Genomic DNA, 14,149 nt, shown 5'->3' on the forward strand with positions numbered 1-14,149 from the left:
ATTCTATTGCAAAACTAGCTAACCATTTTGCTGCCCAAGTGTTTCTTTTATGAACTCTTGCACAAGATCTTTCAACTTCCAATGCTTCCATGCTTTTCCCATCATTAGGTTATATTTTCAGTGCTAAAACCACACCGAAGTCCCCAAAAACTGCGATCAGATGAGCTAGGGCTCTCTAAACAAAAATAAGCCAGGGCTAAAAATTATATTTTCTGAGTTCAAACTAATTAGTTCAACGAAAAAAAAGAGTTCAAACTAATTTAATACGGTTTTTACAGGATTAGGTAAAATGCTTCCACAAACACCTGTATCACGTGAATAGCTACCATCATTACTCAGATATTACTCTCTGAGCTCGAGCCCGAGCTCTTAAGTCGTCTCTCAAATAAGTATGGCCAACAATTGAGATAAGTCCACAAGGTAGTCTGGGTATTTTGGTGTTCCTGTTGGATTTTTCCCGAGTAAATGAGACTGAACTCCCCAAACAAGTTCTTACTTCAGCTCTAAGTTGGATTTTATCCAACTATATGAACCCTTTACTTTTTAAAACATATGAAGAGGACGAAAATCAGAGACGTAGCTCGGATTGATGCTAAGCCCTAATGAACATAAAGATCTTACGACTGAGCAATCGAGAACTCGAGAAATAAACCTAAGAAAATAGAACCACTACATGATCCTATACTAAGTTGCATTACCCACTTAAATTAAGTGCCAACCCTAACCATGACAATTACCAAAATTGCCTCCGCTATCCCTGCCCAGCCCACGCCCGACGACTGAACGAGAACAAGGTCTTATCCTAGTGAAGGCTCTGCAAGCTCAAGCTGAAGATGCTCCCCTAACCTCTGCAGGACTACCATAAATGCTCCCTCCTAATTTAAGATTTCTAGTTACAACCTGTATAACTATATGTATGGAGACTAGAATTGTCTTCGAAAACCCTAAAAAGGTTTGATCGCCCAGCAACTGATTTGAACCTAAATAAGCTAGGTTTATCCTAACATAACACAAGAACAGCCTGATGTAATGCAACCTAAGAAGGTTCTATTATATCAACTGAGAAAACTGATACTCGCCGGCCTCCAAAAAGTAAGATTTTTTTATAAACCCTAAAGTTAGCAACAAACCAAAAATTGTGCAAATAAGCCAATAAGCATCTAACAAAGGTTAGCTAAACCATATAACATGAAGGAAGAGCAAGTACAATATCATTCTAAAACCTTCTACAAAGTTGAAGAAACGTACATTTTTCTGTTTTAGTAACATAAACAAAAACAACCAGTTAGTAACGCACAATCTGAAGCTTTGTTTATCAACTACATTTCTTAGTCATCGTCTTCATCTTCCTGTCGAAAGCAAGCGAGAACAAATGATTAAACCCATAACGAATGTGATTAAAAAAGAGGGTTTTGTTTGGTAAGAACACAAACCTCATCGCTACCATCTTCGTCTTCATCGTTAACTTCGGACTTCGATTTGTCCGATTCATTCTCTTCCTCATCCGCATTTGATCCTTCAGCCTGGTTTTAAATAAATGTTACTTCGATTTTTTATCATAAACTACTAAATGTCATGAAATTTCAGAAAAATAAAATTACCAGCTTTTTGTTGTAGGCAACCATGACCTTGTCGTATTCGACTTTTCTTTTCTCTGCTTTTGCTACATAAGGAGCTTTCTCCTAAAAAATCATTCAGCATAAACTAAGAACAAAATAATAATCAAAAAAATAATTTCTCAAATATAATTGTTTGACCTAATATTACTTACAGCATCTGATAAAGACTTCCATTTCTCACCACCAGCTTTGCCAACCTAATTTGTCAATTCAAAAAAGAAAATCAGGCACAATTTCAAAGATCTGAAATTACATGATTTGGTAAAGAAAAAAAATTTATGAAAGTGAATCATACAACTGAGACTGATTTGTTCTTAGGGTTTTTCTCCTTGAATAGCTGTCTGAACTCCTCCCTAGAGAGAGAAACAAGTGAGAGAAAGTATGAGAAACTACTTCCATGTTCAAAGAGCTAAAAATTTCTGAAAAGAGAAAAAGGAGAAGAGTTCTTACATGAAAACGAAGAAAGCACTAGCAGGTCTTTTAGGTTTATTTGGATCCTTCATCGGCTTCTCTTTCTTAGTAGTTTTTCTTCCACCTCCCTCACTTGAAGAGCCTTTTCTCTTCACAGAAAGCCTAAAAAATAACTAAAATTTCAGATCTGAAACTACCGATTTCGTCGTAAAAACTACACATATTCAACTCAAAATGAAGAAAACTAGCAAGAAAACTTACTTGTTATCGGAGTTTTTGGCCGTATCGGCCTTTGATTTCCCACCTTTCATGAATAATCCTGCAAAAAACACATCGAATTCGTGAGAATCGGTTGGAATCGGTGAGAATCGGTTTAGAATCGGTGGACGGGATCGTTACCTTTGGTGTTAGGGTTTGGGGATTAGAGAGAGAAAATGTTTTGTCTGAATTTGGGTTTGATTAGAGTTTATGTAAGAGGACGGTGAAAATTACAAATCAGTTCCACGATTGAAATGAAATTCGGAAATGAAATTCGGATTTAGGCGGGATTTTGGAATGGATTATTTCAATTCTGGTTCCCCAATTTGTGACCAATTGGTAAATCTCCCCCCACATTTGTTCAACTCGAAATTTTGCACCCAAATTTCAATTTATAGTTCCTTTGAGTTTTACCCTTTCTCTTCAAAATCTTTTCTCTCCCAAAATTTTCCATCAACTCGAAATATATTCTCACCTGTAGAATCTCCACTGAATGTGTTTTTAAACGTCGAGAAAGTAAAGATGAGAGAGAAAATAAAGAGGAAAGAAGAGTTTGTATTACAAAGTGAACGATAAAAGAGGAATGAGAATTAACGATGATCTCTTTAAGGGAAAACGTTTTTGTATGACAAGTACGAGATTGCAAATTTTCTAGCTAGTTACTTAAGGCAGCCAAAATTGCATTTATAACTTTGATATTGCATTGATGGAAAATACTGCAATTAAGTCAGAGTTATAGTTTTCTTCCCATCTTTGAATTTATAACTTACCAAAGGGGAATACTCCCGAAATTCAAGGGATTACGTCGTAGATTAAAAGTATTACTGCCAAACAGATCTACCAATATATGATTGCAACTACCTCTATCTCCTCAATAATGTTCTACATCGTTCAATTCTTGTTCCCCTCTCCCCAATTCAGTATTTAATATTGTTGATGTAAAAAATTGTCAATCCTATAATCAATTAGAACCCTAAGATCTTGATGTTGGATCCCGTCTGATTGATGAATTCGTTCCCGCTCCTGAGAACCTGGGGGGGAATCCTGCAAGGAGCTCGGAAACATCTCTGACGCTCAAGACAACCAGTTTGCGCTTGCAGTTAAAATATTGGATATTGAGTAAACCTTTTGTGTATGTTCAACATACCTTTTTCGAGGTGATTTGATGGCCTTTTATACGTTGTTTTGGACCGTCTGTCTTTAGGCGATGATCTTAGGGCGGTGGATGTCCATTGTGTTATAAGATTTTTATGGTTTCTCTATTTGGAGTTATCTTGTATTTTTGTTGTTTAGTAATTACCTTTAAATGATGATTCTCGGGTAGATTCGGTTTCCAAGTTATTAGATCTTAAAGATGTTACCTCCATCGAAGACTTTTGAAGTCCAAGTTAATTAAATACTTAAGATCTTGGCCGAGTGAGATCTTTGATTAGGTTCCGGATTGAGTCAGTAAGCGTTTGGAGCGCTTTTACCTCCCCATGTTTCTGGAGTAAGGTTTCGACCTTGCTGACGTGGGCCCCTAGTCTTCTCGTAAATCTCAGGACATACCTGGTTGTATTTGAGGCAAGACAGGATTGAGGCTCTTAAGATGATCATAGCGACCTCACGTTTATGGGCTTAAGTGGCAGACCTCTTCAAACTCGGTGGTCTTGTTGCCTTGACACGGGTTGACCCGTTGGGCTTTCGACCCTTTCTCGACTTATTGGTGATAGTCAACTGATGACCATTTTTTGGGACCATCGAATATAATATCATAAAGGATCAGTTTTAAAGGTCGAAGTCTTATTTAAGTTATAAATTTATACACGAGACTAAAAACTTTGCTCTTTTTACTGCTGATTTGTAGGCTTTAGAGAATTTATGACAAACATGTCATCAATTTTGGCACCCTTGACAATCGATTGGTTTGGCGATTCTCCTAAACCAGACAACTTTTTTTCGTGATAGATGACCATTCCCTTCGCCGGAACAAATAGAGAATGTGAAACAAAGTGGAACATAGAGAGAGGTGGTGATTGCACGAGGTGATGGTGGTGTCAATGACCAGAGGGCGTTTGATTCGTAACACTTATAAATGATAGCACTTAGTAAGTGATATTCACTTACTAAGTGCTACCACTTAATAAGTACAATGTCGTCTGTTTTCTATCACTTACAAGTGTAATGTCTTTCATCATTTATAACCACAATAAAAAATGTGAATTGTCTAAATTATCCTTGCATATAACTAATAGTTAATAAACAAGTTTGAGATGGATCATACTGAAGTATTAATGGCGAAAACATATATTTTGTTTACTAAAGTTTGTAATGAGTTTTTTTTTGTACCACAGAAAGATTACATTAGCCAAAGAACATGAAAAAATAGAAAAAGAGAGAGAGGGAGGTTGAAAAAAGAGACGGTCGAAATTAATGTTGGAAGGTTGTCGAAGTTGATGTTTGTCGGGGTTAATAGTAGCCAGAGTTAATGATGGTGAGAATGGAAGATGGAGGAAGAAGAACCAAAAAAAAAAAATAAAGAGTTCTAGTGTTTTGAGGAAACAAAAGAAACTTGTTTTCACCCAAAGCTTCGCGTCACCGAAAATTTGCTTATTTTCCAAAATATCGATCTTTTAGTAGTAATATGTATTTGTAATTTTAAATCTTGTTTAGGTCTTTTTTAACACTTAGAAAGTAAGTGTAGAAAAACAAGCTTCAACTTGGAACTTACTTTTTTGCACTTAGGTTGTGTTTGTTTTTTTATTTTTGTCTGAATCTGAATTGTCTGAATCTGAAATGGCTGAGTTGAATTGGTTGAATCTGAAATGGCTGAATTGAATTACAAGTGAGAATGTTTGTTTTTTGGTCTGAAATACTTATGTCTGAATCTTTCTTTGACATTTATACCCTCAGTTTTAATTTTCAATGACCATTCACCAGTTAATTTCTTTTTGAAATTTCAGACCAAATAAAGTAAATTTTTCTTGTCATTTGCTCCCACTTAAACCCTAACCTAATTTATGGCATCTTGGTCATCTTCAACCCCTCTTCTCATTCTACTCATTTTCTCTCTGTTCTTTCTCTCTTTGCAGTCTCAACTGATCAAACCAGTAAAACTTTAATTTTCCAATCCACTCAAATACTTAATGTTTAGAACACAACCTTTCATGTCTATTTTGCAACTTTACCTAAAACTCAAGCAGATCTGACCAGTCAAAACCCTTCAGTTTTTGCCTTTTTTGAAGATCCTCCAAGACAACTTCACACGACTCCTTCTCCTTGATAGTTAGGTCTCAGAAATCCGGTTCCTACGCGCTGGAAAGGTTACCTTTCAAACTAGTGATCAGATCTGCGTTTCCAAGGTTGTGGTTGTCAATGGTGAGCAAATCTGTGCTTCTTATGTCGGTGGTGGAGATTCGATATGCGTTTCTAAAATCAGTGGTGGTGTTGGTGGTGGTGGAGGTAGTGGTTGTGGGTGTAATTAGTGGTAGCGATATTGGTGGTAGCGGTATTGTTGGTGGTGGTGTTGTTGGTGGTGGTGTTGTTCTCGGGTGTATTGTCCGTGAGAAAGATGAAGAGGGAGATACAAAAGATTTTTTTGTTTTCACATGGGTAAAATAGTGATTCAACACATTTCAGAATCTGGACTCTCTTTTCAGACTTGTTTTAAAGTCTGAAATGAGTGGGCTTGTTTTCAGCCAATTCAGACGAATATTCAATTCAACCCAAATTTCAGATTTTCTTAAATAAAAGAACAAACATCTGAAATCTGAAATAAGCCCCAATTCAGATTTCAGATCTGAAAAAATAAAAAAACAAACACAACGTTACTTTGACATCACTTAGAAGTGATATGAACTTATTAAATGAAAAAACAAACGACCTAAAATTGCACCGACCCACACTTGTTAAGTGAAAATCACTTAGTAAGTGCAAAATTCAAACACCCTCCAAGTCTTACATTCCTTCGAAGAGCATCTCCAATGCAACACTCAACAAAAACTCAACTAATCCAATGTGTCAAGTATGAATTGAGATTCTCTTTCATAGGTGGCACAATTGAGATACTCAATTCAAAATAGTTCTCCAATGCAACACTAAAAAAACTCACCATTTACTTAAAGATTTACTCTTGTTTATTATTTTAATATACAAAATGATGATGTGGACAAATTGAGATACAACAATAAATGTTGAGATATTCAAAAGAAAACTCAACAATTGAGTTTTCTTTTGAGTTTCTCAACATTTATTATTGCCACATCATATTGAGATTCTAGTTGAGTGTTGCTTGGAGAGTGTTTTATGCTAAAAACTCAAGTAATCCTATGTGTCAAATTGAGCTTTTCAAGTTGAGTGTTGCATTGGAGATGCTTTAAGTCATAGGACAATATTCTCTGAAACGACACGAAAACCAGGGACATGTTTAGAACCTCGGCCCGCCCAAAGTTCTAAAGGGGCTGGTGGTAATATGGGGATTAGATTTAGCAAAATTAATCGTGCTTATCATATTTTCGTGATGTATTAATGTTTTGTAACGACTAATGTAGATTCTAGTCTATTTCTCAACAAAAGAAAAAAAAAAAATTCCCCTTCCCCAATTGCACCTATTTCGTTGATATTCATGAGAGGTTAAAAAAGACAAAGACATTGATTTCCAAAACCCAAAGAAACACCTCTGAATCGAACCAAACCAAACCCTCATGGAAGAAACCCTAGAAAATAGAGTTTCTGTGGCAGCTCCCTTAATCTTCATCTTAACTGTTTTCTTGCATCTCATGCCTGCTCTCGTAGAGCAATTTAAAAAGGTACGTAATATCAAATTATTCATTCTCTCAATTCTCGATATAGTTATCATTCCGTATGTTTAACCTTTATAGATTATATTCTTTAGTTCCATATAATTTTTGATAGAAAGTTCAGATCTTTATTGAATGACTTAATTTCAGAGCGAGAATCCACTGTTCCGATTTGGATAATTTTGCTAAATAATTCTACCCAAGTAATCTAATTCTTATGGGTTGTTTGTAAACCTTGATGAATTATGTTATCAAAAGATGGTTTTGATAATTTGATTTTGTAGTTGTTGTCATTTTTCATATTAAAAACTAATCTAATACTTTGCTATTAACTAAGTACTTTGTTTGAATCTATGGAGTATTTACTCATTGAATTCTCCTGCTTTTTGTTAGAGAGGATCGTGGAATGCCGAGGAAAAACAATTGAGGCAAGAAATAAAGGATCTCTTGAAAGAGGCTAGCACATTATCGAAGTGAGTGATTTGAATTTATTAGTATACGATGATACGATTTATTCTATAATTCAATTTTGTTTAAGTTTGACACTAGTGAAACCATCAAAAAATGGTTTTACAAAGGAAGTATGCCCTAGATTTCACATACCGATGACCAATCTCATGGTCAGTGTAGGAATATTGCATTATTTTCACCATGCCTCTTGAAGTGATCTTTCATGGCAGCCCCATTATATCATATTAACTTGAGGTTTTTCCATGCGAGTAATTTTATCTAGACAATATGTTGCCATTCGCCCATTCAGTGGCGGGCCTATGGCTTGGCTGATTAGCTGTGAGACCAACTGATATTCGTATACGCCAACGGTGAAAACTTACATACTCTCAACAGAAGGTTGTGTTCCAACATCCGCAATGGTTTGGGTAAACTAAAGAGGCCAATAGGCTAATTTACACATATTCCAGTTTGTCTTCTCAAAACCTACCAACAGAAAATGAGACGTACATTTGGGGGAAGTACAATAAGGTTACAATAGATCTTTCTCCTAGTTACCTAATGCATGAACAACTGACCTAACTTTGCTAATGTGCAATTGAAGATGATAGTTTTTTTCATGGACAGTCCCACAAGGCCACACATATATGATACCACTATCTTCTAATATAGATTGTTCAAAAACTTATATAGCTAAGTTTCACATATAATCTTTATATTGCATATATACATATAGTAATGTGTTTATCTGTGTTTGCACTGACAGTCCATCAACTTTTGCTCAAGCTGCATTACTTAGAAGGACAGCTGCAGCTAAGGAGAAGGAACTTAAACAAAGTACGTTCAATTGTAACATTTTGCGACGGGATAGGGCTATGGTTACCTAAACTAGGAAATAGAAATAGAAGTTCAGTGAAGGGCATGCCCATACTTGGTCGAACCATTTCTAATCAGATAAGCGACATTTAAGCTGAAATTGTTTATTTCCTTCCATATATTTATTTTATAAGAAATGATATGCCAGTAATGGTTCCTTCTTCAATGAATCTAATAGGTATATAGACGGTATAACAGAATAAAGATCTTACATTTCTCTTGTCAATACAGTTTTTTCTCTTCTGATAGATTAGGGGCTAAAAACCCGGGTTACCTTGTTTTTGAATTTTTGATGTTTTGCATGCTGACTCTTTAATCGCTATATCGTATTTGACCTGACACCAAGTCATATTCTGAGGCCCATTTTTCCCCTTTTATAACTCCTTTAGTGAATCATGTTCTGTTTCTGGGTTACTTCTGTGCTTTCTAATTTGTGAAGTACTTACTATTGGGTAGAAAATGCCGTGGGCTGGTGATCATATGGAGCTTGAGGTTGTGAGTTGTGACAGTGCAAGAAAGGGTGTTTAGCTTTCTAGCAACCAACTGTATTAGTCATACTTTAGATGATAAATTAGCATATCTATCTATACATAGCTGTCACTTATGGTTGTTTCTTGACCAATTAGGACAATACTTGACGGTTTGACTTTTGAGTACTCTGTCCTATACAGGACCATGCTTGTTAGTTAATGTAGCACGTGTAAAAGAAGCATCACATTACACCTATATGTAGAATTATCAACTAAAAAGACACTAAAAGAATGCATAGAAAGTATAAATAGAGAGAAGAAAAGGCAGCCTCTGCAAGTTAGGTTCTCATGGACTTAAGAGGTTAGTTATATACATGGAAAGCCATATTTATAGGTTTCATGTTTAAGAATTTTGTAAATGTGCTAATTTTCAGGTCAAGAGGTGCACAAAAAGAAGAATCAATTGCCATATGATATGTGTTTAAAAGCATTCTTCATTTTGAAGGTATTGTTTGGCTGTTTCAGATACATATCTAAAATTTGATTTTTCCTTTTTGATCTGGTCAAATTTTCTTGGTTGAAATTAAATAGGTCACGTCATATCCTCTGCTTATTCTGTGGTTCTGGAGTGAACCTGTTGCAGCTATGTCTCCACAACTCTTGCAACCTTTTGGTAAGTGCCCTAAGGATACTTCTCTTTTAAGTTTTATACATCGTTTCTCTTCTATGTGGATTTTTCCACCAGTTTGTCGGCAGCCATACGATATATCCACTTTCCTTGATAGTTCGTCAACACTTTCATGAAACTTAATCGAGCAAAAACACAATGCTCAGTTGGAGAGTCGGAGTGGGAAGGATAAAGTATTTACTGGCTCAAAATTAGAAAGGAAATGAACCACATTTCCAAATGAACATGATTGATTGCGTAAGAAAGTAAGAACAGGTTCATAATCTCATGGATTCCGTAGTTGGAGAGAGAGGGGGGGGGGGGGGGGGGGGAGGGAAGGAAACTATTGGTGGTCTCATTGATAGTTTAATTTTTTACTTATTCTGTGTTTGTGGATCTAAGGGATCGTAAGTGGATCCGAGTAGTATTTCGTTTTAAATCCTCGGGTAGGTGGATCTGATCAACGGGTGCGTTGCTCTTGCCTTAGTTGGATATAGTGGCATTTGCTCTGTACTTTTATAGTAACAATATGGTTGAATCTTTATTCTTAGTCACATTGGAGCTATGATTTTGATTTTCTTGGGTTCCTTTATCCTGTTATATAGCTAGAAACTATGTTATCGTTTTATATATACAATTTAATTTTGTCATATTTTTTTTTTGTTTAACTTTTGCAGGGAAGATGTTGTCCCGGAGAACTCAAGATCCCATAAACAGTCAAATTGTGGTAAGGAGAAACTGTTTCTTTATTTATTTTATTTTTTTTATCTTTTTCATCCCAAACTGATTCATTAATCTTCAACTGTTTTCATAGGTAGGGATAATACCATGGTTAGTAATATCTAGTCGTGTCAGCAAATTTATCAGTCAAAAGATCGCTAAGTAGGGGACGATATCTCTATTAACCATGACAGCGTTCGTCATGGCAAGAAAAAAAAAGGTAACCTTCTTGTATCATACTCTTCCTAAAACTTTTGTTGTTGAGAAATAATATAGTTCACAATGAGTCAATGAGTTGAACGGGGAGAACTATTTAACCGTGTCCCGCTTCACTTTCTATTTCTTTTAGCATGAGACATCATTATCCGTTATTGCATATATGATTCTTAGTTAGATATTTCTGATTCTCTTCTACATTAAAGTAAAGTGTTCTGGAATTCGAGCTTCAAAAACTAACAAGAATGTTACTACGAAGCACATGTTTATCAGTTTGAGTTACTTCGCTAAAATATCGTTTTCTTAAACTATTCTTTCTAGACATACAATCACCAATACACCCATTTTGTGTTGTATATGGAAGTATGGGGTTGTGTTGTTGTCAGTCGCGAAGCCAAGAACTTCTATCAATGAGAGCTTGTCCATACAAGCTACTCCAATGCAGTAATGGATAGATTAGTCCAAGGCTCTGAGCTAATTAATGTAAATCTAAAAACAATTTGTACCTATTAGATATTAATCCCTTGTGAAAAGAATTTGAATCTTACTATTTCAAAAAAGAAAAGAATTATCATGGCCTTCTTTAGGGTACCTTTTGTGGGTAGGGAGATGCTAGAGTGCCCAATTTTTTGGGCATTTTAATGTCTAGCTGATGTGGAATCACTAAAAGACAAGGTTTTTTCAAAGTTTGACTACGGTGGGGACCGCTTTTATTTCTAAATGAGGAAATATGTCACCCTCTAAGTACCAATTTCTAAGTCACTCTATCATTTCCCTTGTGGGTAGCCTTCTATCTGTTCCGCCTCTGGTTATTGTCCTTGAAGTGATGCCAATATTTTGTCCTTTCATTGTGGAAACCTATAGTCCAATTTGGTGAACGAGAGGATTTCATTTCCAAGAAAATAGATATCCCGAATGCTTCTTCAAACTCCTGACTTTCTTGCATCCATTTACTTGACCGCTTACTAAGCAAAAGCTTATTCTGAAACTCTTGTTGCAGGCAAATTCATATGCACATCATGAGATATGGAGATAAAATGATCTTCATGTGCTGCTACAGAAACACCAACAATGTTGTGCAGAAGTAAGGGATAACTCTGAATGACTGACTACAAAGTAAATGTAAGGAGTATTTGTTTTAATTTCTTTGGGCATTGTTTCATCGAAATGTAACATTAGTGAGCGAGGAGGAATACATACTGATTTATTTGAAAACTATATCAGTTAAGAATTTAAGATTATTCCAATTACTTCGTTTTCTTCCTTCATGCCCTCCTCCCCTAAAGAACTCCAATATTAGTTGGCAAGGATATAGCAAGTTCTGAGGGAGTGTCTTCAATAATTTTACTAGTAGTTATGCTATAAAGAACGTTTTTCTATAGACAGGGTCGGCAACAATAACAGTCCCTTGGTAACTCTTTATTTTCTATGGACGGTGTGGTCAACAATAACAGTCCTTTTGCTTTTTTGAGAGATCGACTACGATCTACGTTGGTCGTTATAAGGCATTGATACATCATGAAGATGCGATGATCACGATAACTGCCTAATTTAAACCATAATGAAAGAGGTTTAATGCTCGTTATAATGAAATAGGCCTAAAGCCGACAAATTTATTATATTATTACTTTATAGATTGCCTAAATTACATGAGATAAATTTTGATGGCAAACTGCTTCCATCGAGACTCGATCCCACGACCTCATGGACTTTAAGAGGATGTCAAACCGCTGCACCAAAGAGTGGTGGACGTAACTGTCCGTTGGCGACTCTTTATCAGTGTTTCAAAAGGGGGTTGAGGCATCTATTTTTCGACACAAAATCTTAAATGTCTCCTAATCAAAACATTTCTACTCCAAAAAATTCCATATGGAATTTACATCCTAAACATAGGAATTTGTTATAAAAATGATTTGAATGAAAAGTCCCAAATAACATAGGACAATTAGATTGTAGTATTCATGATTAAAGAAGATAAAAGTTTGATGCTGAGTCTTTTTTTTTTTGTTGAAATGAAATTTGATGACTAGTTAAATTCAAAACATGTGATACCAATGTGGACATATAGGGAAAGTAAAACAAAATTGTCAGTAACATCAGAGGCCATTTGATTTAGGGGGATTCTAAAAGCCCTCAGCATAATTGCTGCAAGCGCCTCATTTGTCTCTTCAGATATTGGCTGTGAGAGGGCGCCTAAAGCAATTTTGATGGGCGTCTTTAGCCGTTCAATAATATCCATATGATTCAAGTTCAACAGCCTCAATCTAAAGTACAGTCTCTAGATCTTGAAATTGAACTTTTTTTTTTTTTGTTGTTGAAAGATTTCTTGAATAACAATGAAGTCAGGGATCAAAGAAAGAAGCCAAGATTGAGAAATAAATTTTGGAGCAATTAATTGATTCTTTTAGGTGGGTATCACCATCTACCCCACTGTACCTAAAAAACAGAAAGAAACAAAGACAAGATCCAAATGACATAAAATCATAAATTTAAAGGACCAAACAAGAAATTTTTTTTTTGAAATAATAACACCATTACAAGAGGAATATCTCAACTTACCACACCACATACTTCAACTCCAACCCTCTTCACTTCTGTCCAAAGTTATACATCTCCCAATGTTTTCTCTCTCCAAAAATGGGTGATTAATTTGTTTTTTACCTTCTCAGGTTTTAGATTCTTTACCCCCATTTCATTGTTTTTCCTCCTCTTCCTCATTCTCTTATTAGATAACTTGATCTAATCTGATCTTTAACCACCACCACCACCACCACCACTTACCACCACTACCAATGGAAGCACCACCTGCCCTGGTGGTGACTGCTGCTAGTTCCAAGAGCCGTTCAACATATGGGTCTATAGAGACATTGTTAGTGGTACTGGCAGTTATCACAATCTTGGGTGTTATAGCAGGTATTATTGCTCGTCTATGCGGTGGACGACATTTCAGTGCCGGTGAGCATGATATTGAAGGTTGGGTAGAGAAGAAATGCCGGAGTTGTATTGATTCTGGACTACCAGCTGAGCCTCCAGCTCCAGCTCCACCACCGCCACCAGCAGCAGCAGCACCACCACCACCGGAAGAACCAAAGCCTGCTAGCACTACAGAAGAAGCAAAAAAGTGAGTGTAATCACAGAGTGTCATAAGCCACTACACTTATCGCGACGGTGGATAGTTTCTGCCACGGTTTTCTTGGTAGTAACTATTGTTGCTACTTTTTGCAACTGTTAAAAAACCGTTGTTAAAAGTTTAACATTATATTGAGTGTTAAAGAGCAAGTTTTCTAGTGTCTTGGCTAATTGAAAGAGAAACTTTGACTCTTTTTTTTTTCAGATTTATATGATTATAAGGTGGAGAAAAGGGGAGTGGTTATGAACATCATTAGTTGATGCATCCAAATGTGAAAAATATGAGATTTTCCATCTAGAGAAATTATTAACTTAATTTCTTATGTCTTCGGGTCTTACAAGAGATTGAATATTTGTTTGTTTTTGGTATATTTTTCTTTTTTTAAAATGATTAAAATACTTGATTATGTTTCATATGATGTTTTTCTAGTAGAGTTTTAGTTTAAGGTTGATTTAAAAATTGATGTCACCTCACCCTAATCACATCCTTAATTTGGTCAATTAGTATAGGTGGCTTAAAATCGAGGATATGAATAGAGTCTTTGATGCATTGAG

At 35.8% G+C, this 14,149-nt stretch overlaps 3 protein-coding genes across 4 annotated transcripts; 2 read left to right on the forward strand and 1 right to left on the reverse strand.

Moving 5' to 3' along the window:
• Nucleotides 1-1,161: 1,161 nt before the first annotated feature.
• Nucleotides 1,162-2,651, reverse strand: LOC147532908 (high mobility group B protein 2-like). Its single transcript, XM_086648429.1, has 8 exons — nucleotides 2,430-2,651; nucleotides 2,292-2,349; nucleotides 2,070-2,192; nucleotides 1,915-1,972; nucleotides 1,772-1,816; nucleotides 1,602-1,682; nucleotides 1,434-1,523; nucleotides 1,162-1,349 (listed from the first exon to the last, which is right to left on the reverse strand). The coding sequence occupies exons 2-8, from the start codon at nucleotides 2,339-2,341 to the stop codon at nucleotides 1,329-1,331; spliced, it is 468 nt and encodes a 155-aa protein (XP_086504555.1). The 5' UTR covers nucleotides 2,342-2,349; nucleotides 2,430-2,651; the 3' UTR covers nucleotides 1,162-1,328.
• A 4,112-nt stretch (nucleotides 2,652-6,763) lies between these two features.
• Nucleotides 6,764-11,715, forward strand: LOC147532909 (tail-anchored protein insertion receptor WRB-like protein). 2 transcript variants are annotated; one of them, XM_086649561.1, is made up of 8 exons: nucleotides 6,764-7,075; nucleotides 7,460-7,539; nucleotides 8,283-8,353; nucleotides 9,297-9,367; nucleotides 9,454-9,535; nucleotides 10,207-10,256; nucleotides 10,344-10,469; nucleotides 11,466-11,715. In XM_086649561.1, exons 1-7 carry the CDS (start codon nucleotides 6,971-6,973, stop codon nucleotides 10,413-10,415), a joined length of 531 nt encoding a protein of 176 aa, XP_086505687.1. In that variant the 5' UTR covers nucleotides 6,764-6,970; the 3' UTR covers nucleotides 10,416-10,469; nucleotides 11,466-11,715. The 2 variants fall into 2 exon arrangements, with proteins under 2 accessions (XP_086505687.1, XP_086505688.1); XM_086649562.1 differs by having other exon boundaries at nucleotides 6,822-7,075; nucleotides 10,344-11,066; nucleotides 11,252-11,715.
• Nucleotides 11,716-13,061: 1,346 nt separating this feature from the next.
• Nucleotides 13,062-13,910, forward strand: LOC147532910 (uncharacterized). Its single transcript, XM_086645268.1, has 2 exons — nucleotides 13,062-13,586; nucleotides 13,800-13,910. Exons 1-2 carry the CDS (start codon nucleotides 13,258-13,260, stop codon nucleotides 13,807-13,809), a joined length of 339 nt encoding a protein of 112 aa, XP_086501394.1. The 5' UTR covers nucleotides 13,062-13,257; the 3' UTR covers nucleotides 13,810-13,910.
• Nucleotides 13,911-14,149: the final 239 nt, after the last annotated feature.

This window comes from Eschscholzia californica, unplaced genomic scaffold (assembly GCF_041429995.1).
Source record: "Eschscholzia californica isolate CP2 unplaced genomic scaffold, dmEscCali1.0.p SCAF_6, whole genome shotgun sequence".
NCBI lineage: Eukaryota > Viridiplantae > Streptophyta > Magnoliopsida > Ranunculales > Papaveraceae > Eschscholzia > Eschscholzia californica.

Coding starts and splice junctions, on each gene's coding strand:
- LOC147532908 (XM_086648429.1), bottom strand. CDS start 2,341: ATGAAAGGTGGGAAATCAAAGGCCGATACGGCCAAAAACTCCGATAAC. Junction 1,973..2,069: donor AGTGCTTTCTTCGTTTTCAT/GTAAGAACTCTT, acceptor TTCTCTCTCTAG/GGAGGAGTTCAGACAGCTAT. Junction 1,350..1,433: donor ACGAAGATGGTAGCGATGAG/GTTTGTGTTCTT, acceptor TGCTTTCGACAG/GAAGATGAAGACGATGACTA.
- LOC147532909 (XM_086649561.1), top strand. CDS start 6,971: ATGGAAGAAACCCTAGAAAATAGAGTTTCTGTGGCAGCTCCCTTAATC. Junction 7,076..7,459: donor TCGTAGAGCAATTTAAAAAG/GTACGTAATATC, acceptor GCTTTTTGTTAG/AGAGGATCGTGGAATGCCGA. Junction 7,540..8,282: donor GAGGCTAGCACATTATCGAA/GTGAGTGATTTG, acceptor TTGCACTGACAG/TCCATCAACTTTTGCTCAAG.
- LOC147532910 (XM_086645268.1), top strand. CDS start 13,258: ATGGAAGCACCACCTGCCCTGGTGGTGACTGCTGCTAGTTCCAAGAGC.